Genomic DNA, 21,120 nt, shown 5'->3' with positions numbered 1-21,120 from the left:
GTGTAGCGACAGTGGGGACAGGGGAGGCAGCCTGAATGGAAAGTGAGAAAAGAATGTTTATGCAGCGGGAAGAGAGAAAAGCGCGCGGAGAGGAGTCACCAGCAACTACAACAATGAGAGCAAAAACACACACACTCTACCGCTCTCTATAGCTCGCACTCTACCTCTCTCTATAGCCCATTCCATGTACCGTTACACGCTGCTGCACAATTATTCAAATCCACGAGCCATGACTGCAGTCGAGAGCGACAACACCGGAGCAGAGGAGCAGGTAGCGAGGGATACAGCAACAGCAGATAGCCAGTCACGGCGAACTGACACCCGCTACTTGCTAGCTAGGAAGTAAATATAAACGCGCAAGTACAGGGTACACCTCTGGCGACTATTTAGCTGCCCAACCACTTGAGTTCGCATAGAGACAGAGTTGGAATATAGCATAAAACGGTGCAGAGAACAGGAGAAGCTGTCAGACCAGGGGATATTCATGTGCACGTTAAAGTCCGGGCTGTAAATAGATTACAGGCAGGTGTCAGCTTAAAGCTGACTACAGGATATCCTCCAGTCGATTCATGGCATGCCGCTGCCACTTCAGCTTCTAACTCGTTTTAATTTCTTGCTTTGTTTGCCGCCTCAATTTGTCACAATACTCGTAACAATAGAATCTAAATGCTTTCCGCAGCAACAAAAATAAGACAAATAATAATAATCGTTAAGGGTTTTTTTCCCTTCTCACATACAAATTTGATTTACAAAAGCTTTTTAGTACAATTTATGCACGCGAAAAGTAAATCCACGTTTGTGAAAAGGATTAAAGAAATAATTTATCTGCTGCAGCAGATCCCCCGCTGAGAGCTGAGAGAGATCTCGGGACAAAGCAACTATCAATTACCATCATCTCATCCGGGGCTAAACAAGAAGAGCTCTCCAAAAGACCGTCCCCTAATAAATGTGCCTAAGCACTCGTACTCACCTCTGTCCCGTCTCTCTCTCTCTCTTTTCAGACGCTCAGCCTCGCAATGACAAAGCCCAAGCAAATGACGTGAAATATACATAAAGAGGAGGAAGAAGAGCAGGTCATAAAATGGCGTCTTGGCTGCTGGCTGGCTGCAAGTGTGGCATCGTTCCATTCGCCCACTTACAAGTAATAACACTGGCCCCAGAGAGGGGCATAAAAATCGTTGCCACCCCCCACTACCACCCTGCACATGGCCATATGGGCCATAAAAAGTATATGGTAAGCCAAAATCCAAATAAACCCCCAAACCCCATCTAAGACATCTCCCATCTCCCTTACTCTCTCGTTCTGTGATGGGCTCCTGCTGGAATATATTTCACACAAAAGCAAAGCCATCGCATAATGCGTGTGATTGATTTACCTGTTTCCACCTCTCTCGCGGCACGAGCCCAGCTGCGCCTGCTGCTCCAGTTGGAAAATTGATGGGCCCCATTTGGGCAGCGCGAAACGAGATTGGAGACCATTGCTTTTGCGATGATTAGCGGGAGATGTAGAGGGAGGCGGCACATGCCACACAATTTGCTGTTGCTGCTTATCCTTGCCGGGCATCTTTCACAGTACATTTTCGGGGCAAGTTTGGGGCCTTCCCGTGTCAAATGTCCCCGCATAAGTTTTTTGTTTGCATGGGGTTAAACTGTCGTCTGGTATCGAGGCAACACAATCAGCAAACCCAGCAGTAAGTCAGCCATCTTCTGGGCTAAGACCGTGCGGTCGTGCCCGTACCAGCAAAAGTTGGTTAGTTAAAAGTGTTTGTCATTGCTGACACCTTTCGTCTTTGCCCCAGTCGAAAGTCTCGCGATGGCAACGACACAACGACAACGAAAACGACTTGAACAACTCGACACAATGAGCACCGGCGAGTTGTCGTGAAAAGGGCAAAGTTTTTGCCGTTTTTTTCTTGACTTTTGTTTTGCCTGCCTCTTTGGAGTTCTTTTTCCAGTAGCCAGTTTTGGCCGCTTGTTGCCCGTGCGGCCAGAAAACTTGGTTGCTCGCTCTCATGTTGATTGGTGTTAAATATTTGGCGGCATTTCTCGCATCAAGTTTTGTAAATCTAATTTATTACATTGTGTGGTCCAGTTTTAAAGCCAACAAAAGAGTCAACATGCCTCCCGCTACTGCCACATCCACAATCTCTCCTTCTGTGTCGTTTTGTGTGAGTTTGGTTTTGGTGTTAAGCCCCACCACAGTATACCACAGATTGTGTCGCAGCAGATCTCTCATGTGACTGTTTTTCCCAGTAACCATATCTCTGTGTGTGTGTGTGTGTGTCAACTCCCTCCCCGTTTATGTGTGCTTTCCGGGTTTTCTGTTTCGGTTCCCAATTTGCTGCTGCTTTTACGATATGTCTTCATATCATTTACGCTTATTTTGTGGTCTGTACCCTGGCTTTGAGGCTGCTCCAGGACACACAACTTGTACTCGTATTCGTATTCGTTTTTGTGTCCATGGCTCAGATGTGCACCCGCTCGCTTGCCATTTATCAATGTTGGCAATTCGTTGTTGCCACTTCAAGTGGGGAGCGAACGGGTTGAAGGGGAGCTTCTACAGTGTAGACAGACGAGCCTCTTGTGTTGTCATTGAAAGTGCACTTAAACTGCAATCGCGTTCGCGTTTTCATTATGCGACCCCATAAAAACGATGAAACGAACGATCCATTGCCAACAACAACCAAGGGAAAGAAGGGAAGCGCCTCTGCCTGTGCCTGATGCTACGGGCAAACTTTTGCTTTTGTCTTGCTGATGAGACACATTAACCACGACTATGGGTTTACCCTAGAAATAGTCGCACTTTTAGTAACTTTCCAGTCAATTAATCATATTCAAACCTAGTCCTAGATTTAGCTGAATTTCGCTACCTTTTCCTTGCATTATTTCTCTGATTGAAGCCCCATTAAAGTTGCACTCTCTGCATAGACAACCCATCCCCTTTCTGCCTAGGGTATGTTCAATAAAAAAAAAAGGAAAAGTTATCAACGTAAACAATTCAAGCACTTCAACTAGTTTCGGGCGCCTCGATAGTGCTCCAGATAATGGCCCGAGACTGAGTAGTGGTTAGGGGTAGAGGGGTGCATAATGAAAAGTTACCAAAAGGGCGAGCAGCAGGCTAGAGGGGGAGCAAGTAGTGGGGAGACAGACAGAGACAGAGACAGAGAGAGAGAGAGAGAGACACAGAGTCACCCCCGCCTGCTCATTCGCAGAGCGACAAATTTTTATGGGCAAACTTTCAATTACCCAACTTTTTTCTTGCTTGAATTACTTTTGAAATGCTTCGCACACACACAGATACTTGTGTGCAGTCAGGACATATGCATATGTGTGTTTGTGTGTGTCTTGTTTCGTTTGCTTCACTGGCTCTGCCACTTGCCTCTCAGTCTCTCTCCCTATCTCTTTGATGTGCTGGTGCGGTGGCCACGGCCATTGACTCTTCCCTCACCGCCGTTTACTCACCTGACTGTCCACCCGTACAACCGCCAAAAGCACCCACATAAGTATAACAGCCACTACCCGAGTACTTCAAGGACGCACAGCCATTTATAATGCCTGTATATATTATTACTTTTCACTTTTGCCGAGTAAATTTACGAGCGTGCTTTGCAATTTTTCAACTTGTTACTTAGCGCCAGCGCCACTTAAACACTTTTAAACGTAATTTCTGGCACTTCCACTTCCCCAACCCCCCACTACACCCACCGGTAAGCAATGGCTGGGAAAGGAATTGAAGCTCAGCCATGAAATATGAATCTCTTAACGGGTGGGGGGACGCAAGACAATAGGAATCCTACACTTACCGTAGGAGCACGAGGCCATTTCAGCGCCTTGGTCATAAATCATAATCTGTTGGCATAATACATAAAATATTGATGCTAAAGAGTTCAAAATATACCAAGCTCACACACACACGTGCACACGGCAGATGATAATAGCCACTAAACACCTACTTACCCACGGGCCAGAGTTATTAAGCCCAAAAGGAGTGGGCCAAATGGAGTCGCCAGAAGAGGCAACACAAAAGCCGCATGGCCTTTTAGTTATTTATGTGGCATAAGGAGGAATATCTTTTGCAGCAGCGGAGAATGTACTGGCTAAGCCGTAAGTCTTTTGGCTCTTATGACAAATGTTCAATGTATAAACTCAAAATGAAGGTCGGAGTAAAAAGTCACACAGAAAATATTATTGAATACAAAATATATGATTTTATCAATTAAGTTGTAATCTATTTTTAAGCGTAGCTCAAGCCAAAACTATAAATCTGTTCAATTTCGAATTTAAATTTGCATAAACTAAGCAATTCAATTCAATTCCCATCCCTCGGTCGCCGCTACGATTAGTCTGCTCTGCTCTACTCTATGCCACTGTATTTTATTCTGGTTCTGCATTGATTCCACATGCCACAGGGCAGGGCTCCCACTGCACAAATCCCCAAAAGACCACAAACATCAAACGACAAGCGAACAGCAAAAACGAAAATGTACACACGGACAACAAATTCAGCGCTGGCATTTGAACATTTAAATTTCTATCGCCGCTTCCATGGCGGTGCTTGTTTTTTTGCTGCCCAAATAAATTGACATTGCGAGAGGGCAAACAAAAATCGACGGCGAACACGAAAATGCAACATGCAAAGGCAAATGTCAATGTTTGTAGGGGGGGAAGCCCTACCTTCCTCTCCCCTGCAGTATTTCCTGCCAGGCGGAAGTGTCTGAATGATGAATGCTCGCCATTCTATGGCCAGAGAATGCACAAAACTAAAAAATGTTGAGCTTAAGCCATTTCAATGTGCAATGTGCGAGGTATTTAAAGTGCGCTCCACATTTTGTGGGCTGCTCGCCACTTGAGCTGTTTTTAATGAAGTCTTTTTCCGGGCTGTCCCTGGAGCGACCCTTGGAAGATGAATCGTTGGGTCAGGCTGGGTGCTGGTTGGCCTCGAATGAATCAAGCGATGATCACTTTGCCAGCCCCCTTTCGATTGTGCCGCAGCAATTAAAAACGCATAATTCATGGACCAATGAATTTTTCGGTAAAGTCCCAAAAAAAAGAGAGCAAGGTGTGCCCTGCATATAATTAAATTCTGCTAACCCAGAAGTAATTGCTGCTGGATGCGGATGATCTTCCTGATGTATGTATGCCGGGAAGGCCACAGCTGAAATCTCCCTTTAATTATCCCCCAAACACACACACACACACACACACACACACACACACACACACACACACACACACATGCATGTGGGGTATGGGGCAACACGATATGGTTGTTAGTCATGGGTGGTGGTGGGGCAGTGTGGGGTTTGGGTTAAATTGAATGTAAGCAGAGCGAGAGATGCTACAAAAACCGAACCAAGGTGAGCCACCAGCAGCAGCAGCAGCAGCAGCAGGACAGGCGACAATGACACATGATTATATTTTAGCTAGCCACGGGGCGGAGGGGATGGGAGGATGCTAGCTTTGACCTGACCGAACCTAGTTGGGGGAGTGGATGGAAGTCCCTAACCAACCAACCCACCTGCAACATATTGCCGCACATTACATTAGTCTTGGCCCCGGCCAGTGTTCGCCTCTCGCCAATGGCCATGTGGCATGACCCGGGAACACCATTCCATCTACGTACATCTCCTGCTGATGCTGCTGCTGGTGGGGATTCTGCCTTGTCCCTTGTACGACAAGAGCCATTATGCATACGTATGATTAATGAGATTCGTGTTATTGTGCGGATCCAGACAACCACTTTTTGTGTCTGCCGCTGCCGCTCCCTACCTAACTGCCTGCCTGCTGGCTTTATCAATCAGATGTCGGAGCGCACAAAGCAGGAAAGGCGTTGTAATCATGCTCAAAAACCCCTAATAGAATATCTCAAATCTCAAACAACATCATCCATATCTTGTCTCTGCCTCCTTTTCCGGGAAACCGCAACTGCATTGTGCTCCGTGCCTGTGCCCCTCTTCTCGTCGGTTTTTTTTTCCGCTGTGCGCCACTCACAATGCCATAATTGAGCACACATTGTGCCAAAGCCACTTCAATTTGTTGCCCCGGCGACCACATCACGAATTCATGACCCTTTGGCCAAATAACCAGCAAAACCAAACGAATGAACAACACACACAAAAAAAAGAGACAATATGCAGCACCCGCTGGGACATGGCTTTGGGCTACATACATTGGGAGAGTGGGAGTCTGATGGAACGAACCGACATAACCAACCATCAATCAAAACGGCGGGAGTCGTCATGGTCGTCGTCGACTGACAATGGGCGTAACCAAAAATTGTCCACGGACGGGGGCAGCCTCCCGCAACGCCTGCGAACCGAAATTGTTTTGTCCAGGCGTGGCCATGCGGCGTATGCGTGATGCCAGTTGGGAATGCTCTTTGCTCTGCCATCACTGTAATTATCACCTGGCAGAACACAATGTGCTGTTCATTTTCATAAACACAATTATTTATTAATTAACTAAAGCCCTGACAATTTTAGGCCCCGCGTCCGTCAAAGTCAATTGGTATTTAATTGAAGCGCGGACATCCCTTTTGACCGACAGCGGAGGATCACAGGGACGACACAGGGGAGGGGGGACATGGAGAGCTTTCAACCAGCAAAATGCACAAAATAGTCGGACATTTAATTTATGGCGGGCCGCTGACAAGCGATTTAGATTGATTGCTCTATCCACTGGGGGTGGGCACTAGGGGGAGTTGCGATTTTGCTGCTAGTTCCGAGATTAATTAATAAACAACACGCAGGCTACAGAGACAGGCAGCGTGTTCTGAACTGAGTGCCTGCAAATTGGCTTTGCCTGTAAACGTATTTTCCACCATTGCCATTCATTTGCCTTGGCGACAAGGTGTTTTTTGTCAGCTCTCCGCCAAATAAATGTCAAAGGACAGACAGGAACAGAACAGACATGAACAGACGATGAGATGAGACAAACAGATCTAGAAATTAATTTAATTTCATGGGCGCAAAACTTTAGCTTCGTTGACACTCAAATTAAATGTCAAATATTGCAAAATTGCCGGCAATAGGTTGAAAAATTAATTAACATTTTCGTGTGCCTGTACACAGTACAGTCGCAGCACTGTTTGTTGGCCAGCGGTGCGTATGATTAATATGTCTAAGGATTTCATTTGGTGACTAGCCAAAGGCGGGTCCAGTGGCGGCGGCAGGTCGCGGCAAGTGTTTGGCATTTTTCTGCTGGCACTTTTTAAATTCAACAATGTGCCACGCCCCCAGAAAAAAACCCAAACGTCAGAGAGTCCGCCGCCTACAGTTCGACGGCAGCAGCGAACATAAATCTCTCAAGTGTCACATAAAATTTCTGCACATGTACAGAATCAAAATGAAAAGAAATCGGCTGAAAGTGGCAGCGCAGAACGAGCGGGATGGTGGGTAGGAGAGGCAGTGCGGGAGTCGTAGTGCAATAACTTATCAAAGTTAATAATTCTTAATGTTAGTGCATAAATAAGACTGAAACAGAAGAGGCTGGGAGGAGGAGGAGGCAGCGACAGACATATCAGAACTTGTCACAGCCAGCGCCCATAAAAGTATGTTTCGGAATAAATACGGCTGCTGCTGGGGCAAGAAAGAAAAAAAAAACACACACACACACACACAGGCAAGAAGAAAGCTGGCATAAAGGAAGAAATTTAAAATTTATGCAAAAAGCAACAGAAGTAGGCGGCGGGCAGGACAGGCAGCGGGGGCAGGCAGCGGCGGCAGTCAGGCGGCAAGGGGGAGAAAAAGTCAACTGACTGAAGGCTAATTTGCATAAGGAAAACGACAAACGAAAACTCGAATGTAACGCTCTATCTCCCTCTATCTCGCTCTCTTTTGGGTGTGTCTGTGTGTGGGTGGGAGTGTGTTCAGTCGCCTGGCAAATATGAAACGTAAAGTGTTCATGCTGACATCGCGACATAAAGTATATATGAATATATATATATATATATATACATGTTCATGTACATGTATTCATGTAATGTGTGTTTGTGTTTGTGTGCTCGTACAACTGTTTCCCTTTTATTTGGCAGGCCTTTTGGCTAATAGCCACACCCGCTCTCGCCTGCTCACGCTCGCCGTTTGTCCGAAGCAGCAGCGCAGAAATGCCAGTCAGGCCATTCATGCATGTGACTGTGTGTGCGGGAGTACCCAGTATACGTTTGTGTGTGTGCGTGTGTGTTTTGGGCAAGATTCCTCTTTCTTCCCGTGCATAGAATACGTTTTGCAGTGACAATCCAAAACAGGAATGAAAGGATTGCCATGAAAGGACCGAGGGCTTACATACCCTTTGCAGAACCTTGATCTGTGCCTTAGGATTTGTTGTTACGATTTTTGAAACATGTTTCTAAAAGAAAGTGAAGAGTTTCAGCTGGAAATGTCAAAACTGAACGGCCTAACTTAAGCTCAAAGATTTGTGATACAATATTTGTAAGGTTTTCCCAAATTTCTCTTTCTCTTCGCACTCCAAACCCAAACTCTTTGCCAAAATACCCCCTTAAAGCACATAAAAAGGTTCTCCAATTGTGTCCAGACATTGGCTTTTGGGTTTAGTTTTTCTTTTACGAGTATGTACGATATGTTTTGGTTTATTTTGATTGTGCTTCTGGCACAGCCATCCAGCCATCGTTCATTTCCGGGCAGGCCACAATGTGGTTATGAATAAGTTATAGCCACGATCAGATGAACTGCAAACGGCCAACGGGATAAACATTTTGGGGAGAGCTTTTAATTACATCTTTAATTGGTAGAACAGCAGTGGGGGGAGCACAGCCCCCAAAGCATTTGTTAATCACGTAATTGACCAAAGTTTTGGCATGGGCTTAAACTTTGCCCAGTGAAAATGTCCGTGAAAGTGTTGCAGCCCCCATCCAGGAGAGATAAGGCAAAACAAAGGCTTGGCCCTCTATCGCGCAGCAAACCATCTATCTTCCGTTGTTGCAAAATTATGACTTGAGCCTGGAGCCAAAAAGGGCCAAAGGACGTGGCCAGAAAAGTTCATTGTGCCACATTTCATTTGGCTAAAAGTGGCAGTTGTGCCTGTGGCTTGGTCTGCTCTGGCTCTAGCTCTGGCTCTGGCTCTGACTTCTGCAAATGATGCCCGTGAGCCATCAAAGCGATTGCTTCATTTTTTCGATTGAATAGATGCGTTTTGGGGATAGAGCAGTAGGATTGTATCCATCATAGCCCAACAACCGACTGGCCATGGGTGCAGTTTTAATGCTTTTAAACTGCTAAACCAAAGGGGAATTGTAGGAGCTGGCTGTGCCACTGCTTGCTGGCTGGCTGGTTGCACTCGGTTGGCTTCTGCTATTGCTCATCCCACTCCCAATGCTCCTCCTGCTGCTGCTCCAAACTGGAAGGCAGTAAAGCGGAACTAGGCAAACTAGTCCATCTCTCTGGCACACAATTCTCCAGCTCTCCAAGGTGATTATTTTGCAATTGTTGTGCCAATTTTTAACGCAAATTGTTGCCAGCCAGACGGACACACACACAAAGACTTGAACGTGGAACCTGAACGGGAATACGGACATAAACGTGGGAGAGTTGTCGTTGGGGATGGCGCAGGCATTCTCGTATTTTGATTTCATTATGCCAGCAGGCGGAATATTTCCAGTTCATGATTCCGTTGCTATCCCCAATCCCATTCGCATCCTAATGGGCAGATGTAGACATTTATGTACATTATTATTCCGCTTTTACTTGCCATATTTTTGTCCTATTTTCACTTTATGCTTGCTTACACAGAGGAAGGAACTGGCGTCCTGCCCGCTCTCCTTTACGTTTTTGTGGGGCTTGTTAAATGATTGACCATCCTGGTTCCCCCTGTCGCTGGGAATTATTGTTATGGAAATCGCTTTGATTGCACGTTAGCAGCATTTAATTATATGCTCACAATGGGGGAAGTGCGCCGTGCCCTATAAGTAATTTCGAGTAGCTTAAATGCCACAGAGTTCAAATACGAGCAAAGTCTTATTCGGATCCGATCAGATTACATTGAATATCTTTTGGGGAGTATTATTTGTTGCGTGTATCTCCGAATGGCATTTTAATTTTCGTTCTTTCATCTTGTTTTCAGTCAAATCAGCCTGCGGGCATGGCATAGGCTGACTTGACTTTTTTTTATGCGCTTGACAAACTGCGTTAAAATCTCCACTGACCGGAAACTAATTTGAAAATGCTATTCATTATGCATAGCACTCGTACACACGTTCTCCCCGCGTACTGGTATATCCCTCTGCTACTCTCCTATGCCCCTCCACGGACGGACTCTCGCGCCACTCGACTGGCGGCTGCTGCTGTTATTTTTTCGCGCATTTTCCCTGTTCGCTTCTCGCTGTTCAGTTTGCGAGAGTTTGTTGCAGTTTCTACGCACGGTCTGGGGCATCCCCTGAGTGACTCTATGACTGTGAGTGTGTGTATGTGTGACCCAAAGTTGAAGGAAAAAGTTTTTGGTTTTTCGCCATGCGATGGCATGGCATGGCAGGAAAGTGCGCCAAGGACTAATGCCACGATTTGAGCTGCGGCTATGAGAGAGTTTTAACCAGATTGCTGCCTTAAAGCCGAATTAGCTCGCCAACAGCTCCTGCGGTCTGGCCAAAAGTTGCCTTAAATAGTTTCAACAGCGAGGGAGAGCGATAGAGAGAAAATAGCGACTGGCGAAAATCATTTCACCTCTAAGCCTGGCACCTGATAAACGCTCTAATTGAGAGCCTCATCTTGAGAGGCAGCTGCTCGAGGAGCTGATGCCATCAATTAGAAGTCGACAAATTAAGCTGGCCAAAAGCAGGACGCAGCATCAAACGGAAGACGCGCGGAAGTGGTGAAAAATGCAGCGCCAGCGCCAGCGGCAGCGGCAGCCAAACAGCAGAGAAGCGACAAAGGCGATGGCAAAGGCAAACGCCGCTGGCCACCGCCGCCACACGATCCGCCAACTCAAAGGAAGAAAAAAGCGTGGAAACAATGACAGACCAGACCAGAAAGGAATGGGAGTGGGGGGAGTGGACACTGGCAGAGGAAACCTTAAGGGGCGACAGCAGCAGCCAAGTTTTAGAGACAAAAGTCTGGCAATGGTTTAGAGGCAAAAAGGAAAAGAGATAAAAAAAAGGCATGCGTCGCAGGGAACATGAACCAAAATGGCACCCACAAGAGCTTCCGGCAGACGTCCGCTTTAACAACTCTTTTACCCACACGAACACAAACACACACACACACACAGGCAGGAGGAGGAGGAGGAGGACACTCACACATAGAAACAGATGAGAACGCCCTGCACATTAGCCATGTTATATGAGGGGGCTGGGTATGGGGTTGGGACTGGCTTTGGCTTGGGTAACGCTTTTGTCATAAACCCATTAAAAGTCAAGGACAAAATTTCATGTTGCATGTTTACTCATGCACACTCCAACACACACACATAGAACACACACGCACACGCACATACATCAGAGTAGCGGAAAGAACAAGCAGCGCCAACAAAGTAGCTTTAATTAATGAAACTCATTAAAGGGGGATGCCAACACAAAGAGCAGCCAGCAGCCAGCAGCCAGTAGCAGCAACTGGAACCAAGCCCAAGCCCAAGCCCAAGTTCAGAATGAAAGGCAACGGGTACCAAAAACCCAGACAGAAGCGCTTGCTGCGACCTGCCACAATTCGTTGCCATACATTAGCCAGGCTGGCGCTTGCTTGGATTGGCTTTGTCTTTGGCCTCGGCTCCTGGCCCCAGAGTGCAGAGACTATGCCCCAGAATAAAATAATCAAACAACAGAAACTCCAGCGACGGCTGCGGCATTATCCTGCCTCTGACTTTGGACAAGGCAAACGATGTTGCCCCACGACGACGACAGCAGGCGATGAAGCGACGAGCCCATGAGCCACGAATTATACGAACTGCCGAATGGACTAACACGAGAGAGTTTCTACTGAGAGAACGCGTGGGCGAACACGAGAGTATTTGAAAGAGAGCAACGCCATGAGCTTTGCTGAGAGGATAAGCTGGGGAAATGGTGTGGTGAAGTTTGACGGACAGAACTCCGAAAAATGCAAGCTGGAGAATGTAAGCAGTCGAAAGCAGTGCAGGCAGTGGTGAGCAGTTTAAGCAGTTATGGAATATAAAGCAGTGTGAAGTGTAGAAAGCAGTGCAGGCTGTGTGCACAAAAGAAAGCAGTAATTATAGCGGAAAGCAGTACTTTTCTACTGCTTTCCAATGACACAAAGGCTGCTTTCCGCAGCCTGTATAAATCAGTAGAAACCTTGCACCCTCTGTGTCATTAGAAACACGCAGTTCACGAATAGCGTGGTGCCACCTGAAGCAGTGCTGCGTCTTGGCGGAATTGCTTATATAGATTTGTTCCTAAATTTCGCTTAACTGTTCTCTTCATTGTTCATTCTCTCTTCATATTGTTATACAATTTCTCTACCTTTTCATTAATACATAATACAACGCCATAACGTAACTTTCACCCTCGAAGTTTCTCTATAAATGCGTCGTACCAGTGCTATGAGGGTAGCTGGCATTATTCCAGTATTATAAGGGTAACTACTATTATATTTAGCAAAACTCTTTACCCTACAACAGTTATATTCTACTCGGCATCAACCCCTATAAAAATAATAAAATATGTCGCTAGAGGGGGTTGTCTCTTTATACCATTTTCCATGCACTCTTTCAACATTCATACATTTTATACCTTTTGCAGGCTCACTCCACACATCAAGGTCACGCGCTCTCTCTTGCTGGTTCAGTTTCTAGCACACCTGTATGAATTTGGCTCTCTCTCTCTGTGGCTGCTTTCCCTGTGCGTGGAACCTGCGCAGATATCGGTGGAGAGTAGCTGGCTCTGCTGCCAGGACTAGGACAACGCAACAGCAGCAGCAGCGATGTCTGCAGAGGCAGCAACAGCTTTGTCCGTTTTCCTCGTCATCATCGTCTTCGCAAAAGAGAAACAGCAGGAGGCGCAGAAACAAAGAGACAACCACCCCACAGCCCTCTTTCCATTTGTTAGCGCCTGTCGTGTAGCAGCGTAGTACGTACATCCTGTCCTGTGGCAGGCCCGGCACCTGCTGCATACCAGAACAAAGGCCATTTATTTAGAATGTTGAGCGCAAAACGGAAGCGCCAAGAAAATAGACTACAACGTCCGTCCACGAGAGGGTGGCTTGGTTGCTGGGTTCCTGGTTGCCACAACAACTGACGTGAGTCACAACAAGAGGAAAACATTTGCTGGAAAATTTAGAAAATTTCACAAAAATAAATCAGTTCCACACCGCTCAGCAAATTATTTAAAATCCAAGCTAAGAAATGCAATTGAAATATTTGCGAACGCTGCTGGAGGGTCAGGTGAGGCTCATTTATGGAAAATATATTCAGAATTTATGCTTTAATATCTGCTTGTTCCTTTAGGAGCAAATCCAACGCATTGCTGGCCTGGCCTGGTCGCCCAATCAGCAGAAGTTAGCCATTGCCACCTCCGATCGACACATTCTGCTCTATGACGATGCCGGCGAGCGACGTGACAAGTTCAGCACGAAACCCGCTAATGCGGCAAATGGCAAGAACTCCTATGTGATTCGCGGATTAGCCTTCAGTCCGGACTCTACACGCCTGGCTGTGGGACAGAGTGACTGCATCGTCTATGTGTACAAGCTGGGAGATTCCTGGAACGATAAGAAGGTCATTTGCAATAAGTTCCCGCAGGCCAGCGCTGTGACGGCACTGATCTGGCTCTCCTCTGGCGCCATTATAGCAGGTAATTGTAGTCTCCATTTAAACTGTATTCAACACATGCTTAATCTAGTTTCTCTATAATTGTTTAGGCCTCGAAGATGGCAAAATTCGTGCGCTGCACAGCAAGAGCAACAAATCGCAGAGTCTGTACGGTGGCGACAGCATTTGCATCTCGCTGGCGGCCAACACCAAAGGCAGTGGCTTCCTCAGTGGCCACAACGATGGCACCATCATTCGCTACTTTCTGACGGACGAGGCCAATGAGCCGCTGGGCAGAGTGGTGCAACATCCCGTGCCGCCTTTCGCTTTGGCCTGGCCCCAGGGCGGCTTCTGTGTCGGTGGCTGTGATCAGCGGATTGTCTTTTATGACACAATGGTAAAGAGATTGAGGAATGCCGCTGTGCCACACTTTTAAACGATAATTTTCTATATTTTTACAGGGTCGTCAGCTGCGCACCTTTGACTATTCCCGAACCGAAGGCGAACGTGAGTTTACGGTGGCCGCCTGCAGTCCCAATGGACAGGCGGTGGCCTTTGGCAGCTACGATCGCATACGCATCTATGCCTGGAGTCCACGTCAGGGTGCCTGGAGCGAGAGTGCCAGCAAGGAGGTGGCCTGCCTGTACACACTGAGTGCGCTGCTCTGGCGTCGGGATGGCGCACGCCTCGCTCTTGGTTCAGTCAGCGGCGCTGTCCTGCTGTTCGAGTCCGTGCTGAAGCGCACCATTTGGCAGGACAAGTTCGAGCTGATCTTTGTGGCGCCCAGCCAGCTGCTGGTGCGTTCGCTGGCTGAGCCCACGCAGCAGCTAACCATAGAGTCGCAGCTGGGACTGGAGATTGACGATGTGCGGATCATGGGCAAGGACAACTACCTGGTGGCCCGCACCGAAGAGTCGCTGATTCTCTGCGATCTGACTCGCAATCTGGCCAGCGAAGTGCCCTGGACAGCATCCGGCCATCACGAGCGCTTCTACTTTGAGAATCCCAATGTCTGTCTGGTGTTCAATGTGGGCGAACTGAGTCTCGTGGAGTACGGCGACAATTGCATTCTGGGCTCCGTGCGCACAGAATTCGTCAATCCCCATGTGATCTCCGTGCGGCTCAATGAGCGTGGAAATGCGCGGGAGAACAAGAAGCTTGCCTTTCTTCTGGATGCCAAGACCATTTGCGTGGTGGATCTGGTGAGCCGCCAGACCAGTGGCCAGATCAATCACGAGACCAAAATCGATTGGCTGGAGCTCAGCGAGACGGCCCACAAGTTGCTCTTTCGCGACAAGAAGCTACGCCTTGTCCTCGTGGACAACTACACGGGCAAAAAGCAGACGCTACTCAGCAACATCTCCTTTGTCCAGTGGGTGCCACAGAGCGATGTGGTGGTGGCCCAGAGCCACAGCAATCTAGCCATTTGGTACAACATCGATCTGCCGGAGCATGTCACCATGCAGACCATCCGTGGCGAGGCCATCGAAGTGCTGCGAGAGAATGCAAGTGAAGATCCTCTTAATGGTTTCATACCTTTCTTATTCCTATCTTCATTTGTCTGCAGGGCCGCACTGTGGTCCGCTCTCAGGATGGGCCCAGCGAGCACAGCTACCAGCTGGACGAGGGACTCGTGGAGTTCGGCACCGCCGTCAATGACAGCGACTTTGGGCGTGCCGTTCACTTTCTGGAGTCGCTGGGGGACAAGCCAGCGGCCAAGGCCATGTGGCACAATCTGGCGATAATCTCCCTGGAAGATGGCAATCTGCGCGTGGCCCAACGCTGCTATGCGGCGCTCGGCAACGTCTCCAAGGCATTTTACCTAGCCGAGATGATAGAGCAGGCGGACGCGTTCGAGGAGGCCACCGATTCGCCGGGCATACTCTGTCCCGAGGTGCGTGCCAAGTTGGCTCTGTTGGGCTCTGATCTGCGCACCGCGGAGCGCATTTATCTGGAGCAGGGCGACATCGAGGCGGCGCTGAGAATGTACCAACAGCTGCGCATGTGGGATGAGGCGGTGGCCCTGGCCGAGAGGCGTGGATATACGCGTTTAGCGGAGCTGAAGCAGCAGCACATGGACTTCCTGCTGACCAGCGAACAGCCGGAGAAGGCGGGCCAAGTGCTCGAGGATCAGGGTGAGCTGCAGCAGGCCATGGGGCTGTTCCTGAAGGCCAACAAACCGGCCAGGGCGGCTCGATTGGCGTTGAAGACACCACAGCTGCTGCAGGACGAGCAGCTGATGCTGCAGGTCACCGAGGGTCTGGTGCATTGTGAGCTCTACGAGCTGGCTGGCGACATTGCCCATCGGCTGTCCCGGCCAGAGGCTGCGCTGGCGCTCTACAGAAAGGGAGGGGCGTATGCCAGAGCCCTGGAACTTGCACGCGTCGTGGAGCCGCAGGAGGTGACTGCGCTGGAGGAGGAGTGGGGCGACTGGCTGGTGGGTCGCAAGCAGCTGGACGCCTCCATCAATCACTACATCGAGGCGGGTGCCACACAAAAGGCACTGGAAGCGGCAGTTGGCGCCAAGCAGTGGCGCAAGGCTGTGCAGATAGCCAAAGTCCTCGACGAACCGGAGCTGATACAACGCTATGCCCTGGATCTATCGAAGCATTTGGCCTTTGCCGGGGACTTGGATGGAGCTGAAGATATGCTGGTGAGAGCCAATCTCCACAAGGATGCCATTGAGCTGCTCAACCGCCACGGCAAGTGGGAGCGTGCGTATGTGATTGGGGAGAAGTACCTGAAGCCGGAGCATCTGCGCGAACTGTTTGTCCAAATGGCAGGCACCCTGGAAGAGCAGGGCAAGTACCGGGATGCCGAGAAGGTGCTCATCGCTGTCAATGAGCCCGACTTGGCCATTGCCATGTACAAGCGACGGGAGTTGTACGACTCGATGATCCGGCTGGTCGAACGCTACCACAAGGATCTGCTGGACAGCACCCATCTGCATTTGGCGCGGCAGCTGGAGTCACGCGGCAAACTAAAGAACGCCGAGGTGCACTTTATCGCATCGGGGGACTGGAAGTCGGCTGTGCACATGTACTGCTCCTCGGGCAGATGGGAGGATGGGTATCGCGTGGCCAAGCAGAAGGGCACGGATGGTGCCAGCCAGCAGGTGGCCTACATGTGGGCCAAGTCCATGCCGCTGGAGAGCGCCGTGCGGCTGCTGAGCAAGCTCGGCCTGCTGGACACTGCCGTGGGATTCGCCTGCGATTCGGGACAGTTTGAGTTTGCCATGGAGCTGTGCCGCTTTGCTGGCAAACCCACGGACGAGGTGCACCTGAAGATAGCCATGTCCCTGGAGGACGAGGGCAAGTTTGAGGAGGCCGAAGTGGAGTTTCTCAAGGCACACAAGCCCAAGGAGGCGATACTCATGTATCAGCATGCTGGCGACTGGCGGGCGGCTCTCAATGTGGCCGAACAGCATCTGCCGGATGTCGTGGGTGAGGTTCTGATCGGACAGGCGGCCGCCGCTCTGGAGACGCGCAACTACAAGGAGTACGAGGCACTGCTGCTGCGTGCCCAGCGGCCGGATCTCATTGTGGAGCACTACAAGCAGGAGTCGCTGTATGAGGATGCCCTGCGCATAGCCGAGGAGCACTATCCTTCGGCATTGAATGATCTGCGACGTCTGCAGGCGCAACTGCAGCGGGGACTGGCGCAGACGGGAGAGGAATCCGTCACCGATTCCCGTGCCTATCTGCAGCGAGCGGCAGAGTTTGCCAAGCGGGAGCAGTTCCGCAAGGCCGCCGAGTGCCTCATGCAGATAGATGCCACCAATGCGGAGGATGGAGCCACGCTGGAGCGAGCTCTACTCCGAGCCGCTGAGATATGCAATCAATTTCTGGAGGGTCAGGATGCTCAGGAACTGGCCACGGCCTTGGGGCCACGTTTGCTGGCTATCAAGCAGATTGGTCCAGCGGCACAGCTGTACCTGGCGGCGGATATGCCTAAGCAGGCGGTGGATGTCTTCATCAAGACCGAGCAGTGGAGTAAAGCACGGCGACTGGCCAAGGAAATCGATGCGGATTTGCAGCTGCTGGCCTACGTGGAGCAGCAGCAAAAGTCGTCGCTCAAGCACGAGGGGAATGTGGAGCAGCTGGCGGATATTGACATCATCTCAGCGTTGGATCTGCTGGCGGAGCAGGGCCAGTGGCAGCGCTGCCTGGAGAAGGCCAAGCAGGTGAATCCATCGGTGCTGCAAAAGTACGTGGCCGTCTATGCCGCTCAGCTCATCCGCGAAGGCAACTGTACCAACGCTCTGGGCCTGTACCTGAGCTATGGAGCACCGCCCATCGAGGCGCATTTCAACATTTACACGCGCATCGCCCTCGATTGTCTGGCACTGAGGGAGGAGCAGTCCGAGGGTGGCTCTCTGTGGCGCCAGTTGCGAGACTTTCTCCAGCGACTGCTGCAATCGCTGCGGGCCACTCCGGAGCAGGCGCAGACACAGTTTACGGCCAGCATGGAGCAGTTCCTGCTGATTGCTCACTACTATGCCACCAGAGCTGCCTGCAAGGAGGTGCAGGCACTCCAGCCTGTGGCCCTGCGCCTCTCGTTGGCACTGCTGCGGCACACGGACATTCTGCCAGTGGACAAGGGCTTCTACGAGGCTGGCATGGATTTGCGACAGGCTGGACGCGAGGCGGAGGCCTTCGTCATGCTCAACCACTATCTGGATGTGTGCGAGGCCATTGAGGAGGGCTCTGGAAACCTGGTGGATCACTCTGACCTGGCCAGCACCGATTTCCCCAGCTCTGTGCCGCTGCCCGAGGACATTCACCTGAAGAACGAGCCCAGCCTGCATGAGGAGGTGCGCGAATGGGTGCTGGCCGTGAGCATGGATCAGCAGGTGGACCAGCAGCTGCCCACCGACGATCGTGGCCTGTACGAGTCCAGCTTGGGCCCCAACGATCTGCCCTGTCTGCTCAGCGGCTTTCCGGTGCGTGGCCGTCAGCCTGTCACCTTTCAGGCGTCAAGCAATCAGGTGAATCGCGATGTCTGGAGCAAGTTCTCGGTGGCCGTCAAGATGTCCCCAGGCAGTGGCATAGCCGAGATCATAGGCTTCACCGAGAAGTGGCAGGGAGTCGCCAATTACGTGATGCACTAGAGCACTGGACTGGAAAGACGTGAGGTAAGTTTTGCTCGTAATTAAATTCTGTATTTAACCGTCAATATAATGTTGTGGACTATAATAATCTGGGCAATAATCTTCGCGGGGTGTTTGGTGTGCAGGAGTGGGGTGACAACTACGACAACTACGACGTCTATGATGTGTGGAGAGTCTTCTGTGGCGTTGTGTTTCTTGGTGTGGTTTAAGTAGTTGCTGGTTTAAGTGACTCCTCGCATCAGTGCAGGGCATTGAAGAGATCGCCGGCAGAGGGCAGGGGTGCCAGTCCGCCCGTGACATCTGGCAGCTGCGTCAAGTCTGGCAAATTGGAGAGATGATCGTGTATCTCCTTCTGCAGGCCCAGCATCTTGTTCAACTTCTTCTTGTGTTCCTGCAAAGACACAGAGAGCATTAGAACCAAATATCTCAGGGAATCGAAATTTGAATTGGAATTTAGTTTAATGCAAAGCAAAAAGGTATAAAAAGTGTACAACATGGGATAGCCCAAGGAAGAGGAACTACCCATTGACTAAACAATTGTTTATAAGTAGCATATGGGGAAGGATAAGCAGCAGGAAATGCTGACAATACGAGTGGCTAAGCCTTTTCGATGAATCAGTAAAATGTCTTAGAAAAAGGTTTCCCTTATTTTAATCGTTTCTTTTTTGTTGGAAGGCGCCCACTCATATTGCCACTCCCTTATTTAACGTGAATAAACGAACATCGAGTCGTGTCTCCGCCTGGGCCAACAGCTCCTTTTGTTCCGCCTGAAAGTCCCGCAGCATTGCTGCCAATTTGGTGCGCTCCTCCATCTCGGCCGCCAGCCGGGAATTGTAATCGTTGAGCAAATCCACAGCCTCATTGACCTACAAGTAATGAAAAGACACGTTTAGGATTGCCTGCCACAAGTTTGTATATTGTAATGCCATGAGACGCACTTGATTGGCCAATGCCTTCGCCTTATCCTTGTCCTCCAACTTGGTGATACAACTGATCTCTGATATCTCCTGGGGCAGTTTTGCAATGCGTTCGCGCACCTCGGCATCGCTGGAGGCCGAGTTTTCGATGCTTGTGAGTGCCTTGATCAGCTCCTCCGGCTCGGGTGGCTCACCAAGCGGCACGTAGGGAGGAGTGTGCCCGTTTTCTGGCTCTGCAGCCACTTCTTCCGCTGGGACTGGAGCACTGGAGCTGCTGCTGGTGCTCTGATGATGATGATGGTGTCGCAGTTTTTTCGACTTTGCGTGTCGCTCCTCATGCTTGCGCTTTTCCCGCCGCTCTGACTTTTCCGATCTGCTGGCGCTGCCTCCACCTGCTCCGCTGCTGCTGCTGCTGTGCTCCTTCTCCCGCTCTTTGTCCCCTGCTTCAGCGTCGTTCGATTTGCTGCCATTTTTGCTGCCACCCGACTCACGGTGCAGGCGTGCCCGGTACTCGTTTATGGCCTTTGCATCGTAGACGCCGCGCTCCAGCCAAATGTTGAGAATGCGCCCAAGGCTACCCAGCAGCTTGTCTGAGCTGCACTTCTCCCCAATGTGGTCAAACACCTTGGCCAGGACATTGCTGTACTCCCTGCCGTACTCGGGGCCCTTTTTCTTGCTGTTCTGAATGACATCGTTGGCCAGGTACATAAAAGTCAGCTTCTTCGGTTCCGGCACTGCAATCAAAGGGCAGAATGATATAAGAAGGGTTGGGGGTGGGGAAGCGCGTTTCGGGACTCTACTCACCATTCTCCAGCTCCCGCTGCCAGGTCTTCACGATGGCTGCACTATGCTTCCGATGGTGAATCAGCCACAGGGACAGTGTCTGAATGCTGCAAACAGAAAGACGGTATCAGTATTGTGCTATACACATTTATTGCGCTGCGATGATTCTAGTTTTTTAATGGTGCACCCACCTCTGCTGGCTGCTGTTGAGCTCCGCCAATTTCTTGATGAGCGCCGTCTCTGTAAACGCCGACATTGCAGCTGCTAATTCGTTACAATTTGCAATCTGCTAGCTCTCAAATTTCTCTCTTAGCGAGCCGAAACTCTACGATATGTCAATGGAAAAACACGCACAAAAAAAAAACAAAAATAGTTCTCAAAAAATTTACATTCTAGTGTGACCGCGGAATTATCGATAAAATATACCGACAGACCGTTGGAAATATACCAAATATATCTTTTCATTTTCAAAATATACTGTAAATCTAAAATCATTTTCCTCAACTTTGATGTTTTGTTTAATATTATTAGCTCATTAGGACTCTCAGCCTAAAAACTAACATTTTAAGCTAATCATCATCAAATTCTCCACCAGATCGGCTGATT

At 49.6% G+C, this 21,120-nt stretch overlaps 2 protein-coding genes across 2 annotated transcripts; one reads left to right on the top strand and one right to left on the bottom strand.

Moving 5' to 3' along the window:
• Window positions 1-1,038: 1,038 nt before the first annotated feature.
• LOC117589152 (intraflagellar transport protein 172 homolog) lies at window positions 1,039-18,867 on the top strand. The gene is made up of 6 exons (XM_034280848.1): window positions 1,039-1,234; window positions 12,698-13,338; window positions 13,402-13,747; window positions 13,815-14,101; window positions 14,166-15,209; window positions 15,272-18,867. The coding sequence occupies exons 2-6, from the start codon at window positions 13,300-13,302 to the stop codon at window positions 18,812-18,814; spliced, it is 5,259 nt and encodes a 1,752-aa protein (XP_034136739.1). The 5' UTR covers window positions 1,039-1,234; window positions 12,698-13,299; the 3' UTR covers window positions 18,815-18,867.
• On the bottom strand, window positions 18,840-20,887 carry LOC117589160 (regulation of nuclear pre-mRNA domain-containing protein 1A). Its single transcript, XM_034280863.1, has 5 exons — window positions 20,706-20,887; window positions 20,536-20,621; window positions 19,753-20,465; window positions 19,537-19,680; window positions 18,840-19,205 (listed from the first exon to the last, which is right to left on the bottom strand). Exons 1-5 carry the CDS (start codon window positions 20,768-20,770, stop codon window positions 19,053-19,055), a joined length of 1,161 nt encoding a protein of 386 aa, XP_034136754.1. The 5' UTR covers window positions 20,771-20,887; the 3' UTR covers window positions 18,840-19,052.
• Window positions 20,888-21,120: the final 233 nt, after the last annotated feature.

Source organism: Drosophila guanche, unplaced genomic scaffold (assembly GCF_900245975.1).
Source record: "Drosophila guanche unplaced genomic scaffold, DGUA_6, whole genome shotgun sequence".
NCBI classification, from domain to species: domain Eukaryota; kingdom Metazoa; phylum Arthropoda; class Insecta; order Diptera; family Drosophilidae; genus Drosophila; species Drosophila guanche.
The sequence above is the reverse complement of the archived record's forward strand: the minus strand, read 5'-3'. Positions and strand labels throughout refer to the sequence as shown.

Bases quoted from the DNA above. Each gene is read 5' to 3' on its own strand.
- LOC117589152 (XM_034280848.1), top strand. From the start codon at position 13,300: ATGCAATTGAAATATTTGCGAACGCTGCTGGAGGGTCAG. The intron at 13,748-13,814 runs GTAATTGTAGTC...ATAATTGTTTAG, and splicing joins CTCTGGCGCCATTATAGCAG to GCCTCGAAGATGGCAAAATT. The intron at 14,102-14,165 runs GTAAAGAGATTG...ATATTTTTACAG, and splicing joins TTGTCTTTTATGACACAATG to GGTCGTCAGCTGCGCACCTT.
- LOC117589160 (XM_034280863.1), bottom strand. From the start codon at position 20,770: ATGTCGGCGTTTACAGAGACGGCGCTCATCAAGAAATTGGCGGAGCTC. The intron at 20,622-20,705 runs GTGGGTGCACCA...TTCTGTTTGCAG, and splicing joins CTCAACAGCAGCCAGCAGAG to CATTCAGACACTGTCCCTGT. The intron at 20,466-20,535 runs GTGAGTAGAGTC...CTTTGATTGCAG, and splicing joins GCAGCGGGAGCTGGAGAATG to TGCCGGAACCGAAGAAGCTG.